Below are 27,531 nucleotides of genomic sequence, written 5' to 3'. Positions count from 1 at the left end.
GCCCTAACTCTTGATCACAGTGTGAAGTGAAGAAAGAAAGAGAAGTTAGAGCCTGATTACTAAAGCAGCAAGATCCTAATTTAAGGAGCTGTGTTTTTTGCAGTACTTCTGGTTACAGGGAAATGAGAGATGGCATTGTGAAGATCAGAGTTTCCTGGTGGCTCAGTGGCAAAGAATTCACCAACAATATGAATTTGATCTCTGGGTCAGGAAAATCCCCAGAGAAGGAAATGGCAACCCACTCCAGTATTACCTGGGAAATCCCATGGACAGAAGAGCCTGACAGGCTACAATCCATGGTGCTGCAAAAGAGTCACACATGATTTAGTGAATAAACCACTACATTGTGAAGATTAGCCGCTAGAACCAGGCGCTATGGAACTAGTAGGAATCTGTTCTCTTGGAGGATTTAGCTTCTCACAGAGAGAAGTTTACTACATTAATGTTGTACTTACTCAGTAAAATAGACCTCTTTGGAAAGAAAAATACACATGTTCTAGGTACTTGAATCTCAAGCCAGAAATGTGATGGAAAGACTTAAACATTTTCCAGCCTGAGTAACTTTTAAATTACATTTTGTCAAAGCAAATATTGCAGTGGACAAAGTTAATCAGGTAAGCACGTCTGTTTTCAAGGCTGTTGCAACAGGGGAGTGAGATCAGAATTCAGTCTTAATTTTGCTGAAACAAAGGGTTAGGGGAGTATTTTTAAGTGCTGGAGTAAAAGAGAACATAGGCCATTGCTTATTGGCTTTACCTAGAGGAAAAAATAAACTTTCTCCTCTTTGTGACAGAAGGTAGTTTCACAACTTGAAGCAAGGTGCCCACTCAAGTTCTACTCTTTCCATTCCACAAAAATAGAGATATACAAGTGCTATTTCCCTTGATGTTGGCTTTTCAAAGAGATGGCTTTCAGGTCCTTGAGAAAAATCTTCCTGTTGTATAACTGGCAAGAAGCCAGTTTTCTTTCTTTTTAATAATTTGCATCTCAAAGAGGTAGAGGAAGATTTATAATTACAAGTTTTCTAAAGCAAATGCTCCAAGAAAAGGGAGATCAAAGGCCTCGAGTCAAGAAGTAGCCTGTCTAAATTTTAGTGAAGTTGAGGGGACTTTAAGACCATCTTGTTTGATTTCAAATTGCAAGCAGCTTGATATAATGATATGAAAGATTGCTGACTTTCCAAACAAGAGATAAATAACATAATCACACTACTGTTTCCTAGAAAGAGAAGAACCATGAAGCTAGCATTTTAGGAATCCTTCTAGGAACATAAAGACATAGATCCAACACTTAAAGGCTCTGTGGCTTCTTGGCAGCCTTGCATTCCTTGAGCAAAAAACTAGGTCAAAAGACACTTATCACTGTGCAACAGAAAGTTGGAAGGTGTTTCAAAGCTTCCTGCTGAATGCTATGACCCAGATTTGACTCTGCTTTGTAGAGGGCAGACCAGATACAAAGCTGCCTTTTGGTTACCTCTGCCACTCTGGCCTTTGCTCATATTAATATATCCATACCTACCTCATGGTTGATAAATTTCCAGTTGTTATAGAAATGTGCTAGATGAGTAAATGATTTGCATCATAATATTGCACAATATTGGGGGTTAGCCATAATAGAAAGTATGTACCTTTTTTTAAATATATATACAATGTAAGAAATTATAACAACAGTAGAGATCAAGTAAGCAGTGATACAGAAAAGAAAGACTAAGAGGTATTTCTGTATGTGTCTATTTAGCTAGCCAACTAGCTGATCTCTAAGGCTTTCCTTTGTAGAAGGCTAAAAATAAACACATCTCAGAAAAGGAGAAAGAATGAATAAGTAGTGAGATCCTTAAAGGGTCATCTGATTGGTAATAGTTTCTTGAATTCTGAAGTTTGGGTAGCCTCAGAGAAACTAAGGAGGTTCAACAGTCACAAGAATTGACAGTTAACTATTAGCTGTCTAGTTCTGCATTCAGTAGAGATGGGTAAGAGTACTTTAAAATGATTTAAACAGATAAAATTCCCTTGAGGTCTGGAGAGTCTTTTAGGTTTGAAAGAACCCTGTATAGCTATTTTTATAATCTCATTAAAAATTTAAGAGTGAATAGGTAAACTTCCTTGGAAGAGTTAACTGAGATAAGCTTCAATGATTATAGAGTTCAATAATTTTTGACTTGAACAAAGAGGAGACATTCTTTAAATAATTCATGTGGTAAAATTTGTAAGAAGTAGGAGACATTCTCTCTATTTACCTTTCTTTTTTCCTACTCCATCAAATTATAATGAGAAGGAATGGGATCAGGAATGTGGTAGTGTTTCATTAAGAACCAAAGCAAAAATTTAGAGATTATTTTTTCCCCTAGTGATTGGAAAGAGTAACCTGGATAAATAAATGACTGCTGGATAATAGCTCAAATGAAATTAAAATTTATTCTAAAGGAAAAACATATAATAATATAAAGGTTAATACTAGCAATATGTAAGATAGATTAAAGAAGCCAATAAGGTCTTTGTGTTGACAACATTAAAGAAAATGCTCTTGAAAATATGAAGGGTAAAGATATAAAAATAACAACTAATTATTTCAGTGTCAAAACTAGCTACTTAAAATACAAGTCACTATAAGGTCTTTTTTTTTTTTTTTTTTTTTTACATCTATAATAGTTCAGGAATAAAAAGGAAATGAAATTTATACCGATGTTAGAAATAATTGTATATCTAACAAGAGAGTTCCTATTGCCTTTCTAAATTCTTGATCAAATTTGATTTCTTCTTTTTAAAACTTTCTATTGAATTTTATTCATTTTTTTTAAATTAGGAAATATGAGTATGACCTTAGTCATGTTTACAGAACAAAAGACTATTTAGTAATTGTGTATGTTATAAATGCCCTTAAAGCAGTGTCTTAAGTTTAAAATTTGAATATTAAATGCAGAAAGTATGTAATTCTTCAAGCTAATGATATATAAGCTTTTCAAAATCAAACAATAACTTGGTTAAAATTATTTGAGCACTTGTTGTCTGAAGATGGTCACACTAGGTAATGAAACATAATTTGAAACACTAAAATGACATAAACCTTTAAACAAGTTTGGTAATTCATAGATTTATTGGAGTAAAGCAGCTCTTTACTTTTGTTCTTGAAACTGGTAAGATCTATGTATCACCATCCACTTACTGGCATTCTCAGTTGTATAGCATCAGATGAACTTGAGAAAAAATTTTTTAAACATGTTCCCTCATGTAATGGAGCTTTTATTCTATAATTGTACTCATCTAGAAAAGAGATCTGGGGTATTATTTGTTTAATCTACAGTAAAGCCTATGATTTGGGATAATGAAGTCAGGGCTGTTCTGAAACTATTGTATAGAATGTCTTCCAAAGGATGGGATCAGAGAAGAAAACTTATGTTTACATTTTCTCATTATCCTACTTTCATATTATTTAGAAACGTAGAGATCTAGAGAACTTCAGAAATTCTTTCTTGAGTATTAGGAATTTCACTAATTAATATTTTTCTATAGATAAGAATGTGATACAAAGCAGAGGCATGAAAACAATTTTTTTGAGGATTACATGTTTGCTATCTTAAGCACTGACAAAATCATCATAACATAGATCAGAAATTTGTTGGTCTCTTTTGAATTAATATTAAGGGATTCATGCATGCATGATAAGTCACTTCAGTTGTGTCCAACTCTGCCAATCCATGGACTGTAGCCTGCTAGGCTCCTCTGTCCAAGGAATTTTCCATGCAAAAATACTGGAGTGGATTGCCATGCCCTCCTCCAGGGAATCTTCCCGATCCAGGGATCAGAACCCAAGTCTCTTATGTGTCTTGCATTAGCAGGAGACTTCTTCACCACTAGCATCACCTGGGAAGCTCAATATTAAGGGACAGCTTTTTTATTTTTTTCCATTTATAGACTCTGAATTTATTACTGCAACCCAGTTAGTGAGCTAAAGTAACTTGACAAAATCCATAGTCAGCTGTTGAATATACTGCTAGAGTAAAATGTCAGAGCACAAATTGAATGGTATTATCTCTACTGAACCAATATCCTTTTGTAGTTAGTCAGCGACTCTCTTGCCCTCACAATAGTTTAGGTAGCTTAAATCCACTCCCATGTTACTAGACAAAGGCTCACTGCAGGCTCGAGTCCTGCTCCCTCCCAACCCAGTGGTGTTTCCTGCAGGAACCCCTGATGCCTGACCGCTTCAGCGCATGAATGCCTGACAGTTCTTGCCTTGGGAATAACTGAATGCCGCTGAAGTTTTGCTATAAAGCCCACTATGTGCCGTGCCCTATGATGGGCTCTGGAAGACAATATGCTGAATTAAACACATTCTCTACCTTTTAAGGGTCTTTCCAATTTTGAGTTTCAAATAGCTAATTTTTGCTATAAACATACTTTTTGATATACACAGCATAGTGTTTCCTCATTAGAGAATGGTGTAAAGCAAATTTTGAAGGCTACTATACTGATTGTGTGAATATCAATTTTAGCCAAAAATAGATGATCACACTGTGAAAATGAAAGAGGAAATTTAATATATTTGAAAAGGATGCTTTGGGATTCACTGTAGTTTAAAGTTGCCGTCAGACTGATAGAAATATCCTTCCAGTTCATCTCTTACAAAGTCCTTATTATCCTGACATACTTGAAAATATACTGTGTTCATTGATGCATAAGAAAATAAAGTTTGAACAAATATAGATGATGGGATTGCAGGGTTGCTAACAAAGTGTCAGGTCCTGTAGAGAATTGATAAGGACAAGGTTTAAATAAAGGAAACTGTCCATCTAGCAGTGGTATTAAAAAGAGAGGTGGAAAATTAAACTGCCAAATGGCAAAATTTTAATCATACTGAAGAGTTAACTTCCTTAAAAGACAACAACACAAAAAGATTTGTGTGCCATTGAAGTTAATTAAAGTCTTAGTACAAGCTAAGGAATGGTAAGATAGCTTCTGCATAGTGCCAAACATTTGAATAAAATACCATGAACAGTATGAAAATACACAAACACAGGAGCTAACAAGTTTAATGTTCTGCCTTAATATTAAAAGATATACATCAATATACACAGCCTGCGCAGAATATTCTAAATTCACTTCAGAATTTTTATGGTAATTAAAAGTAAATTGTTGTCTTATTTTTATTACTGGTTTAATTCAAGTGGTATGAATATGCAAACACAATATTAATTTTAAACTTATGGCTTTTGCTCGATGAGAAAATTATCTTCTCAATTTAAGAAATTGAGCCTTAAAAGACTGGTTTTATATATTACTATTACCAATTAATTAAAAATATTGAGAATAATTATCATAGGATGTTGAAATAGCCTATACAAATCAGTAAGAAAAAAAAGTAAAAATAGCAAAATAAATCAGTTGTGTATTGTCATCATACTCCTACCTTTTCACTATTTTGTCAGGAAATTTTGTTTGTGTGTGTGTGTGCGCACACCTGTGCATTCCTGCAGCACTAAATAATACAAAATTAATTGGGGGAACATTATTGTATCAAATAGGTAATTTTAAATGATGTATAGTTTATAAATATCATGTAATTTTGGTTATTATTATTGAAATGCACTTTTACTTTATGCCATGGGATTCCATAAACAGACTAAAAATGAAAAGGGAATATGAAATTTATTTACCAGCTAGACAGGAAAGGTTTTGTCTCTTCTGCATGGTAACTCACATTTAATTTCTGAGTTTCCAAATAGGGGAAATCTCTCAGGTCTCATCTTATAATCAGCTTTGTGTTTCTTTAAAAATACCTGTTTTGATTTTTACTGTTGTTCTCAATCTTATAATTCTCTACATTTTCCTCTTCTTTGGATATTGGGAAGGTATGAACTGAATCATAAGCCACTATACCAACTGGATAATGTCCATGCTGTGTTTCTTATACCATTAACATTATATTTGGTTAAATTTTCTCAGAATTCTTTTACCTTCACTCTAATCCCCAAATATTTGTATACTTGATTCTGTTGTATTTGAAGGGCAGTGACTCCATACAGTGTAATATGTTGAATTTAATATCAGAAATAATTGAGCTTGTCTTTACCTAGGACCATTTCAACCAGGATTCATCATGATGTGGGCAATCCAATGTTCATTCAGATTGTTGGGCATTTATTCTAATTAGCACTACCCATTGCTTACTTCCCCTTAAAAATTTAGATTATAGCCTTTGGTCTCCCCCATTGTACAGTTAAGGATATTAGTCAAATTACTTAACTTCATAGAGTCTTAAAATAACTCAACTATAAGAAGGGGAAAATGATGATGTCTGAGAGGATTTTTTTAAGAAACAAATGACCTAATAAAATTAAATAGGTTTATCATAACACTTAGCATATTGCAAGCACTCAATTATGATGAATGTTCATGATAAGTTTTTTCAAATGTTTTATAAGTTTTTATAAGTTTTTTCAAATCTTTTGCATAATCTGTCATTAAAAAAGAATACAAAGGCTGAGAACTGGGGAGGGAATAATCACTTTATCATCAAACATTTATAACTTTTGAATCCAATTTATTATATGCTTCATATACAATATGATTTATATTTAATATATACTATTTTGTGTACATTTTTAGTGCTACATGTTTTATTTAACCCACTGACTTGCAATTTTGCTACCTTATATATTTGAGGTGTATTTTTATCATATATTACATTCATTATCTTATCTGATCCACACAGCAACATTCTGAGATGGATAATTAATCAAATTTTACTGTCAGATTCAGAAATATAAACACCATAATCCAGAGCTCAACAAAACAGCACAGATGTAAAACCACAATCTAGTTTTCCCAATGACATTTCATACTTTTTTTTTTTTTACCAGATCTAAAGTAACTGAACACTATGTCTGATTAATATGAGAGGGAATGTTGTTTATACGTACTTATGTAATTTCCACGTAGTGTGAAAAATGTGAACTTCCATTGACCTAGCATCAACTGGCATAATATACAAATTTTTTTTTTTTGAGAAGGGTTATTGACATGTACACACTGCCATATTTAAAATGGATAGCCAACAAAGACTTACTTTATAGCACAGGGAACTCAGTATTATAGAACAACCTAAATAGGAAAATAATTTGAAAAAGAATAGATACATATACAGGTATAACTGAATCACTTAGCTGTATACCTGAAACTAATATATGTTTTAATAAGTATGTATATGCTTTATAAGCATGTAGATTACATATTTGAGAAAGCATGTAGATGCCACTCCAATGAGAAACTGTGATTGTTTATTTAGCACTATTTAAAATATCCTAAGGCTTGGACGGGATAGGCTAAGACTTAACTTTCAGAATTTTGTAATTTTAGGTATAACTTTGTTTTATTATTTTATCTAAATAAGAAGAATTATTTTAAAAATACTGCCTGTTTAATATTTACTATTTTAGGATGTTTCATATACATCTTAGTCTCATGATATTCATGTTAGTCTCATGAATATCATGTCTCATGGTATTCAGGTTTATTTTGCAATTGGGAAAACTGTAACACCAACTTCATATGTTTCTAAATAATACGTATCTTTTAAAATATTCCTTTAGTTGAATTTTGACTATGGCTCAATACCTTGCATTTCAAATTTGATTGTAGACTGCATCTAAAAACAACCAAACACAATTAAAAACAATAAAGGAACAAAAACAAGGAAACAGAACAACTCCAACCACTGCACTCTTCTTCAAATTTTCATAAATTACAATTGCGTATGGTTCACCATCTTTATGATGAGTTACTTCCTTTTCATGCTTGAAAAAAGAAATTTATAATGAGAACGCTTAAGCACCTTAATTTTAAATGCTTTGTATTGTTCAGATAAAAGATGGTAAGGGCTTCCCATAAGAAAAACAAGTTTCAGCCGTAAAGTAGATCGCCTGCTCAAGATATCCCCAAGGAGCATCTTATCTCTGACCCTGTAGACTGTGTGCTTAAACTCTCTTCTCAGGCACTTTGTTGTACCTCTGAGCTCCCTTTGCATTCCTCAACCAGAGAAAACACTATCCAGATGGTGTTCATGTGAATCTGATGTCTGATGCATGTCCCAACTCCATCTTTTCTTCTTTGGAGAAATGTTAATGCAGAATAGGAAAAAAAAAAAAATTACTAAAAAAAATGTAGACTTTGTGCATGGATGTTAAGTTACTTCAGCTGTATCCAACTCTCTGCAACCTGATGGACTGTAGCCCACCAGGCTCATCTGTCCATGGGATACTCCAAAAGATCACTTTACATTTACTTAATATGTAACATTTTTATTCTTTATGCATTCATGTCCATGAAGTATAGCAATACTTTGAAATATATGTCATTAATTATTATAAGTTTTTCTGGGCAATGTAGTCTATGATAGGTGGACATTTTTTATACAATATGATTTTTTGAATTTTGGGGCAGATTATTTTATTTACTAAATTAAATTAAACATATTTAAACCTGAAGTACAAACATTGCTTCTTATACTTATTTAATTTACATTTTCTATTTCACAAAATGACTTCAAACTAAAATAGTTAAATGAGACCATCTGTATGTCTTCTTTGGAGAAATGTCTACTTAAATCTTCTGCACGTTTTTTGATTAGGTTGTATTAGCTGCATGAGCTGTATGTAAGTTTTTTGATTAGGTTGATTAGCTGCATGAACTGTATGAATATTTTAGAGATTAACCCCTTGCTCATTGCTTTGTTTGCAATTTTGTTTGTTTGTTTGTTTTCCCCCATTGAGGGTTGTTCTGTTTTGTTTATGATTTTCTTTGCTGTGGGAAAACTTTTACATTTCATTAGATCCCATTTGTTTATTTTTGTTTATATGTATATATATTTTGTTTATATATATGTTTGTTTTTGTTTATATATATGTTTGTTTTTGTTTATATATTGTTTCTGTGATTTATGTCAAAGAATGTTCTGTCTATTTTCCTCTAAGAATTTTATAGCGGTAGGCCTTATATTTATGTTTTTAATTCATTTTGAGTTTATTTTTGTGTATGATGCTAGGGAGTGTTCTAATTTCACTTGTAAGCATGTCAGTGCCAAATTTCCCAGCTCCATTTATTAAAGAGCTTTGTCCTATCTCCATTGTATGTTTTTGTCTCCTTTGTCATAGATTAGGTGACCATAGATGTGTGGGATAATCTTTGGACTTTCTATCCTGTTCCATTGGTCAATAGCTCTGTTTTTGTTCCAGTACCATGCTGATTTGATTACTGTAGCATTGTAGTGTAGTCTGAAGTCAGGGAGCCTGATTCCTCTAGCTCCATTTTTCTTTCTCAAGATTGCCTTGTCTAATTGGACTCTTCTGTGTTTTCATACAAATTGCACAACTCTTTGCCCTAATTCTGTGAAAAATGCTGTTGGTGATGTGATAGAGATTGTACTGAGTCTTTATATTGCCTTGGGTAGTATAGTCACTTTAAAAAAAAAGACATTTGTTGTTCAGTCGCTAAGCTGTGTCTGACTCTTTGTGGCCCTATGGACTGCATCATGTTGGGTTCTCTGTCATCCCACTGTCTACTGGAGTTTGCTAAAATTCATGTCCATTGCATCAGTGATGTCATCCAATTATGCCAACCTCTATTGCCCTCTTCCCCTCCTGTCTTCAGTCTTTCCCAGCATCATGGTCTTTTCCAATGAGTTCACATCAAGTGACCAAAGTATTGGAGCTTCAGCTTCAGCATCAGTGGTTACAATGAATATTCCATGTTGATTTATTTTAGGATTTACTGGTTTGATTTCCTTGCTGTCCAAAGGACTCTCAAGAGTCTTCTCCAACACCACAGTTCAAAAGTATTAACTTTTGGTGTTCAACCTTCTTTATGGTCCAACTTTTACATCTGTACATGACTACTGGAAAAGCTATAGCTTTGACTGTACAGACCTTTGTCGGCAAAACAGTGTCTCTGTTTTTTTAATATTCTGTCTAGGTTTGCCATAGCTTTACTTCAAGGAAGTGAGCATCTTTTAATTTCATGGCTGCAGTCACTATCCACAGTGATTTTGGAGTCCAGGAAAATAAAGTCAGTCACTGTTTCCATTGTTTCCCCATCTATTTGCCATGACGTAATGGGACCAGATGCTATGATCTTAGTCTTTTGAATGTTGAGTTTTAAGCCAGCTTTTTCACCCTCCTCTTTCACCTTCATCAAAAGGCTCTTGAGTTCACTTTCTACCATAAAGGTGGTATCATCTGCATTTCTGAGGTTAAGAAGACATACTGATGTCAAAAAAGCACATGAAAAGGTGCTCAACATCAATAATTATTAGAGAAATGCAAATCAAACAATAGTGAAATATCACCTAACACTGGTCAGAATGATCATCATCAAAAAAATTAACAAACAATAAATGCTAGAGAAGGGGTGGAGAAAAGGGAAACCTATTACACTGTTGGTGGGAATGAAAATCAATACAGTCACTATGGAAAACAGGATGGGGATTCTTTAAGAAACTAAAAATGGAACAATCGTATCACATAGCAATCCCACTCCCAAGCATGTACCTGGAGAAAACCATAATTTGAAAAAAATACATGCAACCTAGTGTTCATTGCAGCACTATTTACAATGGCCAAGACATGGAAGCAATCTAAATGTCCATCAACAGAGGAATGGATAAAGAAGACATGGTATATATATTCAATATAATATTACTCAACCATGAAAAAACATGGAATAATTATGTTTGCGCCAACATGGAGGGACCTAGAGACTGTCATACCGAGTATAATAAGTTAGAAGAGAAAGACAGATATCATATATCACATATATGGGATTTAAAAAATGGTACAAATGGACTTATTTATAATACAAAACAGAAGTAGATTCATAGATGCAGAAAAATCTATGGTTACATGAAATAAGGGATACTATGTAGCACAAGGAACTCTACTCAATAGTCTGTAAATGGCCTATATAGGAAGAGGATCTTTAAAAAAAAAGTGGATATATGTACACATATAACATTCACTTTGCTCTAGACCTGAAATTAACAGACTATTTTAAATAAATTCTACTCCAATAAGTTTTTTTTTAATATATGTAGGTGAAGAAATTGACATTAATTATAATATATATTTCTCTGGAATTGAGCTGCAGGAGTTGCTTGTCTATTTTTGAGATTAATCCTTTATCTGTTGCTTCATTTGCTATTATTTTCTCCCAATCTGAGGGCTGTCTTTTCACCCTGCTTATAGTTTCCTTTGTTGTGCAAAAGCTTTTAAGTTTAATTAGGTCTCATTTGTTTATTTTTGCTTTTATTTCCAATATTCTGGGAGGTGGGTCATATATTATCTAGGGTGAAACAGATCACCAGCCCAGGTTGGATGCATGAGACAAGTGCTCGGGCCTGGTGCACTGGGAAGACCCAGAGGAATCGGGTGGAGAGGGAGGTAGGAGGGGGGATGGGAATGGGGAATACATGTAAATCCATGGCTGATTCATGTCAATGTATGACAAAAACCACTACAATATTGTAAAGTAATTAGCTTCCAACTAATAAAAATAAATGGAAAAAAAATAATAATATATATGTGGATGTTCTAGGTAGCATTCTGGGAAAGGATTTTATGCTTATTTGAGAATCAGTTGTGTATTTGCTGAGTAATACTTGATAGCTATTACACTTCTCTTTCATTGGGATAAAAAATACTGATTATAAATATATATTCTTATATGTGATGATCTCAATAAAAACATGAATGCAAATAGTCAGAAAATGAAGGTAGTGATCTCTGAAACTGATCTATACTGAAGACAAAAAGGAAATTAGATAATAACATATTAAGCACTTTTTTGAGAGCCACTATAGCACTCCAGAGAAACTTATCTGTTACATAAACAAACAAAAACAACCTGACAATTCAGAAGCCCCAGCGTACAGAGTGCATAGGATAGCCTCTTGCACAGATAGATAGTAGAACTCCCAATATAGGCAGATGATCAGAAAATAAAATGTCAAAACTGCAGATTTTTTCAATCCCACTACACAAACATCCAAGTTAGTACCTAAAATATATACTCACCCAGGATGGAGCAACTTTGAGATTAACTTCAATTCAATCTCATTCTTTGAGAACGTGTGGTAGGTAGCAGCATGTAGGTACTGTTGCTATATATCTGTCTAATGAGAAGTTGTATTCTCTTATTCTTATCCCTTGCAATCTATCTTATATTTTCTAGACTGAATAGAACCACAAATGAAGAAAAAAAACTAATAAGTCATTTACAGAAGCCATAGGATTATAAGATTGTTTGTAGTTTTGTTCTTAAGTATCCATGGCTTATAAGACTTTGAAATTCAAATAAAAAAGACCTAATAGAAGATATTCAAACTCAAATCTGCAATACCCATGGAATGATTTGCATCCTAAGTGTCTTAAAATTCAGTTTGCATTCATAGAAATTACATATAAATATTTTGTTTTAACTTCTCAGTCACTTAGACAAAGAAAAATGCCTAACAGTTATGCCATTAAAACAAAAACTAATATTTACTCAACATAAACACAGCTTACTGATATTAATATCTGATAAAAATATTTTTGTGTATTTGAATACTTGAAAACCATGATGGTGTACTTCAGACATCCTCACTACATGCCAAAAGTATTGGTGGGAATGCAAACTAGTACAGCTACTATGGAAAACAGTGTGGAGATTTCTTAAAAAACTGGAAATAGAACTGCCATATGACCCAGCAATCCCACTTCTGGGCATACACACTGAGGAAACCAGATCTGAAAGAGACACGTGCACCCCAATGTTCATCGCGGCACTGTTTATAATAGCCAGGACATGGAAGCAACCTAGATGCCCATCAGCAGATGAATGGATAAGGAAACTGTGGTACATACACACCATGGAATACTACTCAGCCATTAAAAAGAATTCATTTGAACTAGTCCTAATGAGATGGATGAAGCTGGAGCCCCTTATACAGAGTGAAGTAAGCCAGAAAGATAAAGAACATTACAGCATACTAACACATATATATGGAATTTAGAAAGATGGTAACGATAACCCTATATGCAAAACAGAAAAAGAGACACAGAAATACAGAACAGAGTTTTGAACTCTGTGGGAGAATGTGAGGGTGGGATATTTCAAAAGAACAGCATGTATACTATCTATGGTGAAACAGATCACCAGCCCAGGTGGGATGCATGAGACAAGTGCTCGGGCCTGGTGCACTGGGAAGACCCAGAGGAATCGGGTGGAGAGGGAGGTGGGAGGGGGGATCGGGATGGGGAATACGTGTAACTCTATGGCTGATTCATATCAATGTATGACAAAACCCACTGAAATGTTGTGAAGTAATTAGCCTCCAACTAATAAAAAAAAAAAAAAAAAGGCAAAAAAAAAAAAATAATAATGCAATGCTGCTGCTGCTAAGTCGCTTCAGTCATGTCTGACTCTGTACGACCCCATAGACGGCAGCCCACCAGGCTCCCCCGTCCGTGGGATTCTCCAGGCAAGAACACTGGAGTGGGTTTCCATTTCCTTCTCCAATGCATGAAAGTGAAAAGTGAAAGTGAAGTCACTCAGTCGTTTTCAATTCCTAGTGACCCCATGGACTGCAGCCTACCAGGCTCCTCTGTCCATGGGATTTTTCCAGGCAAGAGTACTGGAGTGGGGTGCCATTGCCTTCTCCAATTGTAATGCATTACAAAACTGCTTTTTCTGTTGTTTGATTTGAGTTCAAAAGATAATGTCCAGAAGCACAGATTATTATTTCAAGTATAAAACAATAAGATATCAAAATCCTTGAATCAAACTCTCTTGGGTTGAAAGAGCATTTAATTTGAAGAGATTATTGTTACCTATGCTGAAATTAAGTGTACACATTCCATGTAAAGATGTCCTAAAGTAATAAACTTTGCAGTGGCCAAATGAACATATATGTGATAGATTGACATATAGGTTGCCAAATTATGTTGCCTAAAATAGATGATTGGATAACTTGCATAACTATGAGCTGATCATTTTTTTTTTAATATATATTTTTGTCTTGCTCATAGCCAAAATTTGTTTGAGTATTGAGTGGCAGACGGCTTTAATTTAAGCTCTATAGCAAGTCCTTGCAGTGGGAAATAATTCTATGTAGTTTATTAGGGACAGAAGAGGAGGCAAACATACACAGAAGAACTACACAAAAAAGATCTTAATGACTCAAACAGCCAAGATGGTGTGATCACTTACCTAGAGCCAGACATTCTGGAGTGTTAAGTCAGTGGGCCTTGGAAAACATCACTACGGACAGAGCTAGTGGAGGTGATAGAATTCCAGCTGAGTTATTTCAAATCCTAAAAACTGATGCTATTAAAATGCTGCACTCAGTATGCCAGCAACTTTGGACAACTCAGCAGTGGACACAGGACTGGAAAAGGTAAGCTTTCATTCCAATCCCAAAGAAAGGCAATGCCAAAGAGTGTTCAAACTACCACACAATTGCACTCATTTCACATGCTATCAAGGTAATGCTCAAAATCCTACAAACTGTGTTACAACAGTATATGAACTGAGAATTTCTGGATGTACAAGCTGGATTTAGAAAAGGCAGAGGAATCAGAAATCAAATGTCAATATCTGTTGGATCATTGAAAAAGCAAGATGTTCTGGAAAAATATCTACTTCTGCTTTTTTGACTATGCCAAAGCCTTTGACTGTGTGGATCAAAACAAACTGTGGAAAATTCTTAAAGAGGTGGGAATACCAGGCCACCTGACATCCCTGTAGAGAAATCTGTATGCAGTTCAAGAAGTAACAGTTAGAACTATTAGAACCAGAACAAAAAACTGGTTCCAAATCTGGAAAGGAGTACGTCAAGGTTGCATATTGTCACCCTGATTATTTAACTTATATGCAGAGTACATAATGAGAAATACTGTGCTGGATGAAGCACAAGCTGGAACCAAGATTGCCAGGAGTAATTCAGAAGACATCACCCTTATGGCAGAAAGTGAAGAAGAACTAAAGAGCCTTTTGATGAAATTGAAAGAGGACAGTGAAAAAATTGGCTTAAAACTCAGCATTCAGAAAACTAAGATCATGGCAACCTGTCCCATCACTTCATCTCAAATAGATGGGGAAACAGTGGAAACCATGACAGACTTTATTTCTTTGGGCTCCAAAATCACTGTAGATGGTGAGTTCAGCCATGAAATTAAAAGACACTTGCTCCTTGGAAGAAAAGTAATGACCAAACTAGACAGCATATTAAAAAGTGGAGACATCACTTTACCAACAAAGGTCTGTCTAGTGAAAGCTATGTTTTTTCCAGTAGTCATGTATGGATATGAGAGTTGGACTATAAAGAAACCTGAGTGCTGAAGAAATGATGCTTTTGACCTGTGGTGTCAGAGAAGACTCCTGAGAGTCCCTTGAACTGCATAGAGATCAAACCAGTCAATCCTAAAGGAAATCTGTCCTGAATGTTCATTGGAAGGACTGATGCTGAAGCTGAAACTCCAATACTTTGGCACATGATATGAAGAGCTGACTCATTGGAAAAGACCGTGATGCTGGGAAATATTGAAGGTGGGAGGAGAAGCGGACAACAGAGGATGAGATGGTTGGATGTCATCACTGACTCGATGGACATGAGTTTGAGTAAGCTCTAGGATTTGGTGATGGACAGACAGGGAAGCCTAGTGTGCTGCAGTCCCTGGGGTCACAAAAAGTCTGACACAACTGAGCAAATGAACTGAACTTACTTGTCTCTTGAGAAACCTGCATGCAGGTCAAGAAGCATCAGTTAGAACTGGACATTGAACAATAGACTGGTTCAAAATTGGGAAAGGAATATGTCAAGGCTGTATATTGTCAACTTGCTTAAATAGCTTCTGTGCAGAGCACATCATGTGAAACGCTGGCAGGATGAATCACAAGCTGGAATCAAGATTGCCAGGAGAAATATCAATAACCTCTGATATGCAGATGATACCACCCTTATGGAAGAAAGTGAAGAGAAATTAAAGAGCCTTTTTTGAGGGTGAAAGAGGAGAATGAGAAAGCCAGCTTAAGACTCAGCATTCAAAAACATATATACCTATGGCTGATTCATGTTGATATTTGGCAGAAACCAACAAAACTCTGTAAAGCAATTATACTTCATTTAAAAAAGATAAATTAGAAAAAAAAATACTAAGATGCTGGCATCTGACCCCATCACTTCTTGGCAAACAGATGGAGAAACAATGGAAACAGTAACAGACTTTATTTTCTTGGGCTCCAAAATCACTGTGGATGGTGGCTGCAGCAATGTAATTAAAAACACTTGCTCCTTTTAAGAAAAGCTATGACCAAACTAGACAGCATATTAAAAAGCAGAGACATTACTTTGCCAACTGAGGCTCATATAGTCAAACCTGTGGTTTTTCCAGGAGTCATGCATGGATGTGAGAGTTGAATCATAAAGAAGGCTGAGCACCAAAGAATTGATATTTTCGAACTGTGGTGTTGAAGAAGACTCTTGAAAGTCTTGAACTGCATGGAGATAAATCAATCCTAAAGGAAATCAACATGGAATATTCATTGTAAAGACTGATGCTGAAGCTGAGCTTCAATACTTTGGTCACTCAATGCAAGCCAACTTATTGGGAAAGACTGATGCAGGGAAAGATTGAAAGTAGGAGAGGAAGGGGATGATAGAGTACAAGAAGCTTGGATGGTATCACAAACTCCATGGACAAGAGTTTGAACAAGCTCCGGGAGATGGTGAATGACAGGGAAGCCTGGTGTGCTACAGGTCGTGGGGTCACAAAGAGTCAGACAGGACTGAGAGGCTGAACAACAACCATATTGAAAATAAGTGAGGGCACTTTATCCTTCAATTCAAGGAGTTTAAACACCTGTACGTGGATGCAGAAATATCCAAAGTCACGATTTTTCCTCAGCAAACAAATTCTTGTTCGTCCAAATGATGGATATATAAGAATAGTAGATTTAATGCAATTTAAGTAAATGAGGGGCTTTCCTGGTGGCTCAGTGGTAAAGAATATGCCTGCAATGCAGGAGACCCAGGTTCGATCCTTGGGTCTGGAAAATCCACTGCAGAAGGGCATAGCGATGCTCTCTAGTACTCTTGCCTGGAGTATCCCATGGACAGAGGAGCCTGGCAGGCTCCAGTCCATAGGGTCACACGTAGTCAGACATGACTGAAGTGAAAGCAGTAGCAGCATCAGTAAATTAGAATATTGACATTTTCGGTTCTGTCCTCAATCCCACTGGACTTTCCTAGAGAAAAAATGGAAAAATGGTGTTTTTTGTTGTCATAACTTTCTTACTGATCCTTGAGCAGATGTTTCCCTAACTTTTCTAACAGTAAGTCCTTGAACTCTGAAGTATGTTTAGTACTCAAAAGCATAATCAGTGCTTTTCTTGTGGCTAGAATGCATGCACGACATTGTTTATTAATTAGTAAACTCTAAAGTCATAAAATTTCTGAAGTATGCATTATCCTTGTTTTATAAAATGTGTTTGCTGCAATTTTCAGGTGACAATCAAGATTTTCCTCCAGATGAGAGGGAGAGAAAAAGAGAGAGAGAGAGGAAAGAAAGTGACAGAGAGAGAGAGGAGATCAGAGTGCCAGTAAAGGTGGTGCATGTTAGATTAAGGAGTAACTTATGGCAGCAAAAGTCTAAACTGCAGTAAAAATCAATTTATTTTGGTAATTGTTTGTTTAAAAGATATGTAAACCTACTGAATTTAATAAAATGGTGTAAACCAAAATTACCTTAGCTCTCTTGCCTTAAAAAAAAAAAAAAAGAAACAACTCTAAGAATTTATTGGTATAAGCAATAAATTCTAAATCATTTGCATAATTAATCTGTTCTCAAGGAGATAGAGCATAACTACTTGTTCCTTACGTGTGGCTGTGCATTAGGTCTTTCTTCCAGAGAGAGGAAGAGTTCTTTATCTTTCAGAAACCTGACAAACACTACTTCTCCCAAGTAATCAAAATTGACATCAACAGTGATGTCATGTTGATAATTTGCAGCCTTGATACATTGTGATGAGCCCCAAAGTCCATTATTTCAGTGTAATCATAATTAAACAAATCCCAATTGAGGGACTGTCTACAAAATACTTAAATAGTACTTCAAAACTGTCAAAGTCATTAAAAATAAGGAAAGTCTAAGAAAATATCACCTCCAATGTTCTTGCCTGGAAAATCCCATGGACAGAGAAGTCTAGCAGGCTGTAGTCTATAGGGTTGAGAAAGAGTAAGACACAATTTAAGACACTAAACAAAAAAAGAAGTTGTCACAGCCAAGGGTTTCCTAAGGAAATATAATGACTAAATGAAATACAGTATTCTACATGGGATCCTGGAACAGAAAAAATGATAATAGGTTAAAATAAATGCTAAGCATATGTGAGGAAAGAATGAACTTTATTTAATAACAATATAACAGTGCTGTTTCATTAATAAATATATGGATCATATAATGTTAACTAGACAAAGCTTCTGCTGCTGTGTTATATGAAAAATGTCTGTTCTACCTTTGCAAATTATATGTAATTCTAAAGTATTTTAGGAAAAAGTTATTTTTTAATCCTCTATAAATTTCTAAACTATCAATTTTTTACTTTGTTTTATCCTAATGTAGCAATGATATTACTTTTCTTTCTTTTCATTGAAGAAAGGTGGAGATAGAAGACAGGCTATTTTAATTTACTTTATGTATTTTATAGGCAGTTCCTGCACTTACAAGGTAAAATGTATTATTTTTTTCAAAATAACTGATTTAATAGATGAAATATGGTTGTACAGCACAGTTGTTAGAATACAGTTTGTCTATTAAAAATATAAACAACATAGATTCATATTCTTCTATAACAGTCACAATTTTCTTCCCATTATATTTTACATATCTTCACTCCAATATAGTGTAAATTTAACTACATTCCCTTTTAGGAAATCAGAGTTTAAGTCTACCTATATGTGTTTGGATTAGTCAGTAACTTTAGCATTTATTTAATGTGAGGTAAAGGTAGCACACATTGGAGGTACCCTATTTAAAACTCAGTACCTTCTTACTCCACCACTCAACTCAACAGAGAGGGATTCTATTGACACAATTTGTGTAGGGTCAAAATCAATGACTGGGGTTTTACCTCACTGGTAATTGTTGGTTAAATATTGCTGATCATTTTATGGTCATGTCATAAAATTTTTTCCAAGGCAATATAAAGAAGGGCTTTGGGGAACTTTTAGTAAAGATATCTTCACTGACACAAATAACTATACATGAAGGGATACTTTCTCTTCTGATGGGTTTTTCTTGTCTGAATTTGAAGCTTGAAACTATGGCAACCATGAGAGAAACAGCAAGGCTCTTGAGAAGATGGCAGTTTCCTGATGACGTGTTGAGCCTATCAATTAATCAGCTCTCACACTTTGGACTTGTCAAGAAGGACGATAAATGTTTCCTTATTATTTAAGAAAAAATTTCTCATGGTTTTCTATTACTATAGTTATTGGTTTCTTAATTATCTAAAATTTCAACTGCCTGACAGATATTTTAAGCTGATCTTCAGTGGCACCTAAAGTAAGATCATATAGGCTTTACCTATCAGTAAGTGTTAAAACCCTTTGTGAACATTAATGCCTTGAAAGTTGACTTAGTGGATGTAAAGAATTGCTTTTTTTCCCCCCATTAATGCTAGTTGTATTTTTTTAGGTTCACTTTTAAGTCAAATACTTAGCAGACTTTTGCCTTTCTACCACCAATCTGCCAAAGAAATAGCCAGGTTATAGATACAAAGTAGATCATGCATGAGATAACTCAAATTGTGTTTATTCAAGCTCAACACTATATTCTATTTATGCCTTCTGGCTTTTACAAATGGATCCTTTCATTGGATATATTCCAAGTTGAAAAAAAACAATATTTTTTGACTCTTTGAAACAAATGCTTACATCCTCCAAATTTACATCCAAAGTTATCACTAAGTAACTTTTAAAAATTAGTCTATAGATAACGTGTGAAAATTTAGTTTCTCTCTCTCTCTTTTTTAACAAGAAAGAATGGTGAGATGCCCTGCTAATATTTTACCTAAATTATTATAAAGTACAATGTTAGAGCCAGCATTTGAATTTGGATTGAACAATTATTTTTTCTTGTATACCCTATAACTTATTTCACTGTATAGTATCTATGAAACACTTTGATTTGGAAAGGTAAATATACTAACATGAACACACACACACATACACCATTTTATATGTTAGGCTTACACTTATAAGATTTTTGATACAGTACTTTGGTCAAGTATTTTATATGTGTGTATAATATAGTATATGAAGTGTATATGTATATGTGTATTTAAAGTGTATAGTGTACATGAAGTTTCCATGATCATAATATGATCCATATATTGAAAGCTTAAGAAAAAAAGAAAAAAATATATAACCATAATTTCTCTAAATTATAATATCCTATCTTTGTGATTTTGTTAGTAAAGTTTGAATTAAAACCATCAGAAAGTATTTACAGTTACTAGTCAACTCAAATTGTCTTGGTTAACATTTGAGCATTCTTTTTTAGTTTTATTAATGAATAATTAACATTCAATGTATGTAACACATACATAAGGTGTATAATGTGATACTTTAACATATGCATACATATAGAAGGGCTTCCCTAGTAGCTCAGATGGTAAAGTATCTGCCTGCAATGCAGGAGACACAGTTTCGATCCCTGGGTCAGGAAGATCCCCTGGACAAGGAAATAGCAACCCATTCCAGTATTCTTGCTTGGAAAATTTCATGTATAGAGCAGCCTGGTGGGCTACAGTCCATGGGATCACCAAGAGTCAGACACGACTAAGTGGGTAACACTCAAACATGTAAAATCATTACCACAATCAGGATAATGAGTATATCTGTCACCTCTTTTTATGGTCCATTTTGCTTCATCTCCTCATCCCTCACCCATGCTCCGGTACTAATGATCTTATTTGTGTCACTCGTAACTGATAAGTTTAGATGTTTAAGAATTTTAATTAAACTGGATCATAAAGTTTTCTTTGTCTGATTTTATACATTCAGCATAATTTTGCACTAAGCATAATTAACCATGATGTTGCACATATCAATAGTTCTAATTTATTACTGAACAGTAGTCCAGTAAATGAATAGATTTCAATTTGTTCATCTATTCACTTCTTGTTGAACATCTAGATTGTTTTCAGGGTTTGGACGTTACGAGATAAATCTACTATAAGCATTCATGCAAAAGGATTTATATAAACATATTCTTTTATTTATCCTGGGTAAATAGTTAAGAGTGGGATGGCTAAGTCATTTAAAAAGTAAAATTGTATAAAACTATTTTCCAAAATGGTTATACCATTTCGCATTCCCATCAGCAGTTGTAATGCATGAGTAGTGGTATTTCATTGTGCTTTTCATCTTGCATTCTCTTAAATACTAATTATGTTGAGCATTTTAGAGTCATGTATCTTCTTTTATGGAATGTCTACTTTTATCACTTACCCATTTTTATAAGCTTTTTTATATAAGCTTTATATAATAAACTTTTTTATATAAGCTTTATATAATAAGCTTTTTTATTATTATTGAGCTTGAGAGTTCTTTATGTATTCTAGACACAAGTACTTTATCAAATATGTGATTTTGCAAACAGTTTTTCCTAGTTCATGGTTCATCTTTTGTTCCATTATTACTGTCACTGTAGTGATTTTTAACATTTTTTCCTGTAGATTATGCCTTTTGACATTTTGTCTAAGAAATAATCAATTAACTTAAAGTCATATAGATTTCTCCTATGTTTTCTTAGAGAAGATTTGCAATTTTAGGTTTTAAATTTATGACTATGGTTCATTTTGAGTAAATTTTATTTATTGTGTAGATTAAAATACAAGTTTTAGTACATGGATATCTGCTTGTACTGATTTTTCAATTGAACTGTTTTTGTGCCTTTGCAAAACTTTATATATGGTTGGTTGTATTTTTAAAATCCATTCCTCTCTATTGATCTAGTTGTCTATATTTAGACCAATAACCATCAATTTTAATTACTATAGTTACATAAAATGTCTTAAGATCTATAGTGTCATTATTCCTACTTTGTTCTTTTTCAAAGAACATTCTTGATTGTTGCATTTATGTATGAATTTTAGAATCAGTTTTGCAATTTCTACAAAATGTTTGATAGGGTTTTGAATATAGTCATAATAAATCTATAGATTAATTTGGGGTCAGTTGCAATCCTGATAATATTGCATCTTCCAGCCTGTGGACACAGTATATCTCAAACTTTACCCACCACCTCAACTATTCTCATTAGAAAGCTGTATTGGGATATCTTCAAGACTAACAGTCCAGGTTTGATGATTCATGAGAGGATGGCTAACAGGACAAAAAGATTCAGAGCATAATGAGGAGAGGGAAACAGTGTACAGGGCATAGTCTTGGGGAAACCAGAAGTAAACTTCCAAGGTTGGCATTTCAAATGGAATAGCACAGGGTACACTTAATTTCCTCTGCAATGAGTTGTGACAGAGTCTGTGAGTTGTTGTCAACAAGGGAGAGTTTTTATTGAGGCAGCCCTTGCTTAGTATATGCCAAAATTCAAGACTCCCAGAAGGAAAGCAGTTGTTAAGCATAAGCCATAATGTTTACACGAACAGTTTAGGCACAGTGAGCCATATATATTACTGAATAGTGGGAATCCTCTTGAAATCTATGTTTTCAGATACCAACCAAGGTCAAATCTTGCAAGCATGCCTTTTCAAGGAGAGCAGTTTAGACCTGCTGTTAGTTTGTTAATTCTTTCTGCACATATGCTACTGAGAACAATAATCAATTAAAATTAAAGTCACTCTCCTAATGTTCTGAAGTCACAGTAAAAATAGAATCTATAAAGATCATACCATCTGATCTTTTTAAATTGATCTTCACATGATCAATGTTAAAAAAAAAAAAATACAAGCATCTTCTTGATAATCTTATTGAAAAAATTTAGATACAGTTCCTCCAAAGATATTAAATCATGACAAAATTTTACACACATACGTACATATGTATATATAATTGTGCTTATAATCAATTGCAAATAATAACAAATCTTATTATACACATTTTATCTCCCCTATATTTTATATTTTTACTGATATAAGTGTATAGGTACATATTTCATAAAGCATCTAAAAGCAGCATAAAATATGTTTCTATAATTTTTAAAATCTTTTATTTTGATGTTTACTAATATTTCATAAGCTTTAACATATATGTGTATAATTACACTAATATAATTAGTCTTAAAATCATTTAGTCTGGTTGTTTGACAATATTATTGAATGACAATGTTATTGATAATGTGAAATATAAACACCTCAAATAATTTTATTGCTATTGACAAATGTCTCCTCTGTCAAATTGATCATGGTATTAAATGTTCTACTAGTTGATTCTGTCTGAAGAGGGTCCTTGTGCATTTATTAAAATATTGGAAGTTTGACTGTTTATAACTTTTATTTTGATAGTGTCCCTCATTTATACCAAGCTAAAATTTGGAGGCTAATTTAATTAGAAATTAATATGCAATAAAATGATTTTAATTTCCTTTGAATTTATATCCAAAGGTAAATAGAATTTACCTCTCTCTTTTCTTCATCAAATCCCTTGCTATACTGGGAAGCAGGCTTTAGATTTCTTTGCTCTCATTCTTTCAGTGAGACTCATAAATAAAACATAATGCTCTTCATCTATTAAACATGTTAAGTTATAGGTGAAATGTCATGTTTTAAACTGAAATTGTCCCTCACCAACATATGACTTGTTAATTATAAAGGGAAGTGTTTCTGTAGAAATTTAAGTTTCTTTAAAATAAAGGTATCTGGCAGACACTGTTTTAAACAAGATACCAAACTTAACACCAGCAAGAGTGGGATATACTGCCATTATCACTCACTCTGTATACATGGAGTGAAAAACATCACTTGTATTTTCTCCCTACCAAAAGGTATTGGCTAAATCTAATCATGGGGAAAAATATGACTAATTCACATGAAGAGATTCTACAAAACGTCTGGTCTGAACTCCCCTAATATAAATGTCATGAATGAAAAAATGGCTGGCAAACTGTTCCAGATTAAAGAAGACTAAAGAGATGTAGCAAGTAAATAATGTATGAGACTTCATTGTGTGTGTGTGTGTGTGTGTGTGTGTGCGCGCGCGCACGTGCGCACTTAGTCGTATCTGACTCTTTGCAACCCCCTGGACTGTAGCCCACAGGTTCCTCTGTCCATGGGATTTTCCAGGCAAGAATACTGGAGCTGGTTGACATTTCCTACTCCAGGTGATCTTCCCAACCCAGGAATTGAACCTGCATCTCCTGCTCTCCTGCATTGGCAGGATGATTCTTTATCACTGCACCAACTGGGAAGCCCTTGATTAGATGCTGAATTTAAAACTAAAATCAGTAAAGCATCTTATTTGAACATTTGGGGAAATTTGCATTAGGGCAAATACTATTGTATCAATTCTTGAGTGTAAAAAATCAAATTCGTGAGTGGCTATCTTGGAGAATGCTGTTGTTTTTTTAAAGAGAGACACACTGAAGTATTCAGAACGAAATACATTTTTATTAGAAGTACTATAAAATAATTCATCAACTATAGCATAAACACACAAACATATACATAAATATAGCAAAATGTTAACTCTTTGTGACTGTGTTTTCCTTAGTGAAGTTAAGGAAAAGGCACTTAAGTGCTTATTGTACTATTCTTGTAAAATATTGAAATTTTTAAAAATTCAGAATAAATTTTTTGATGTGGGAAAAAAGTAAAGGCATTCTGTTTATAAAAAGTTTTCTTAATAAATATTCTGTCCTTAAAAGATGAATTTTTGAAAGTAGACAACTTCTCTTAGAATGTAATAAAAATAAATATTAATGATGAAATAAAGATACATCTAAGAAAAAAAAATGACAGTATCATCACAAAGTTAAAAAGTATATTCCAGCTGGCAAGAATATCCTTCTAAATTTTAACTAGATAACAGTATAGTAATAATAAAGATTAATCAATTATTTTCCCTATGGTTTTACACTTGAGGTCCAATTTAGACATTTGAGATAGCTTTCAACTCAAGTATAAGCTTTAATTTATTTTTGGAGTATTATTAGTTTATATATTGCATATTGTTGTTTGAAGCTAATAATTCTGGGTGTGGATTCGGAGCTCAGGCTTCTTGCTTCCCATGTAGCATCCATCCACTGGGCTTTTCATGTAGGCCTTAGTTAGCTTGTGGGCTTCCCAGGTAGCACAGATGTAAGGAATCTACTTGTCAAGGCCGGAGATACAAGAAATGTGGGTTGGATTCCTAGGTTGAGAAGATCCCTTGAAGAAAGAAATGGCACCCCACTCCAACATTCTAGCCTGGAAAATTCTAGCCATGGGCAGAGGAGCCTGGCTGCCTTCAGTTCGTGGGGTCACAAAGAGTTGGATACAACTGAGTGACTGAGCATGAAGCACAGTTAGCAGGTAGAAAAGAAAGAGTAAGGGTGAGGCACAGTCACATCATAAACGTTGGTGTGGTAGCAACACACATCCACTGACGTGGGTCATGATGTTAGCATGTGACTTGACCCCGTGTTCAGGAAAAATAAGTGGAGATATTTCTAGTGAAGGGTGGTCATGTGTGTCACAGAAGCTAAGATGAAATAAATCATTTCTGAGATTGCATGACTTGGAAAACCTCACCCAATAGGAATAGAAAATCTGAATGGAATGAAACTACAAAAAATGTGCTGAATTGTTACATGAAAGAAAACCTAAATAATTGAGCCTAGATGTTTACACAGATGAGATTTCTAAACATTCCAGAAATAGCTCCATTATTTAACAAGTTATACCAGTGGTTAGAAAAGAAGGAAAAGAAAAGAAACACTGAAGAGCTCAATTTTGAGGTTAACTGACCAGAAAGAAAGGAAAATTCCTCCCCTGGTGGCTCAGATGGCAAAGAATCTGCCTGCAAAGAACCTCTGCAGAAGACCCAGGTTTCTTCCCTGGGTTGGGAAGATCCGCTGGAGAAGGGAATGGCTATCCACTCCAGTATTCTTGCCTGGAGAATCCCATGGACAGAGGAGCCTGAAGAGCTATATATAGTTTATGGGGTCGCAAAGAGTCGAACATGACTGAGTGATTAACACACAACACTGACCATATGAAAAGAAATATTATAGGAAATTATAATCATAGACACAGTGAGCTAAATATAATATTAGCAATGTACAACATGTATGGTTATAAATATATATACAGATGTTAATTAAATACACAGAAATATTCCATATTCATATAAACAGTGTATATATTGTCAGAAACTTAGTGCATCTTTGCTCTCCTAAGCTTATAGACGTGTGTGAGTGCATGCATGCTAAGTTGCCTCAGTCGTGTCCAACACTTTGCCACTCCATGGACGATAGCCCACCAGGCCTCTGTCCATGAGATTCTCCAGGCAAGATTACTAGAGTGGGTTGCCATTTCCTCCTCCAGGGTATCTTCCTGACCCAGGGATTGAACCCTCCTCTTTGTGTCTCCTGCATTGGCAGGGCAGTTCTTCACCACTAGAACCACCTAGAAAGACATGTGTTGTAAAATATTTCTCTCTCTTTTTTTGATTACTTATTTCACAACAGAAAGAACAACCATAATTCCTGTTCAATAGGATACAGGTATCTCAGAGGAAGCTGTGTTTGTGTTTGTATGACTTTGAATATCACACAAACTAAGAAATGCAAGATGCCAAAAACAATTACTGGCCTTTTATGAATTATATTTCATTTGGATTATCAATTTAGGTTCAATCATTTCTAGAAGGTTTGCCTAATGTTTGGAATAATAGACTGGTACATATTATTTCATGCTTTAAACATGTTTCATAATTCTTTTAATGTTTAGGTTGCTTGGAATTAAAGGAAGAAACCATTGAAAACCTTCTTGCAGCAGCTTGCCTTCTTCAGCTTCCTCAAGTAGTGGAAGTGTGTTGCCATTTCCTCATGAAGCTCTTGCATCCATCAAACTGTTTAGGAATCCGAGCATTTGCAGATGCTCAAGGATGCATTGAATTAATGAAGGTGGCCCACAGCTACACGATGGTAAGGAAATGTAATTTTTTAATAATAGCGACATAGCTGTATTGTCAGAGGTTAAAATAATTATAGTCATTGCAATCAAAATTAAAACTTAAAATTAGTTTTGAATCACTGGCACATTTTTATCATGAGACACAATGTACTGTATAGTATTTAAGAACTTCAAAGTAGAAAAGACATCACATAATGGTCTGTATTATGACTCCATTTACACTTTATAGACGATATAGATATAGATATTGACTACTTTTGATTTTAAATGATTCTTAAAATAATTTTTTCCTTAATTTCTCCTTGGGACATCTATCTTTTACATCTCCTTCCACAACTGCCTTTTCTCCTCTTTTCTTTCTAGTTAAGAG

At 34.3% G+C, this 27,531-nt stretch overlaps 1 protein-coding gene across 2 annotated transcripts in view; it reads left to right on the top strand.

The window, feature by feature from the left end:
* KLHL1 (kelch like family member 1) overlaps nt 1–27,531 on the top strand; it is a 481,321-nt gene that overhangs the window by 204,302 nt on the left and 249,488 nt on the right. For both annotated transcript variants that reach the window (XM_043892336.1, XM_043892337.1), the window contains one exon: nt 26,976–27,172. In XM_043892336.1, coding sequence (XP_043748271.1) covers nt 26,976–27,172 — 197 coding nt within the window. The remainder of the gene's footprint in view (nt 1–26,975; nt 27,173–27,531) is intronic.

The sequence above is a fragment of the Cervus elaphus genome, chromosome 30 (genome assembly GCF_910594005.1).
Source record: "Cervus elaphus chromosome 30, mCerEla1.1, whole genome shotgun sequence".
NCBI lineage: Eukaryota > Metazoa > Chordata > Mammalia > Artiodactyla > Cervidae > Cervus > Cervus elaphus.
This window is presented reverse-complemented; position numbering and strand designations above follow the sequence as displayed.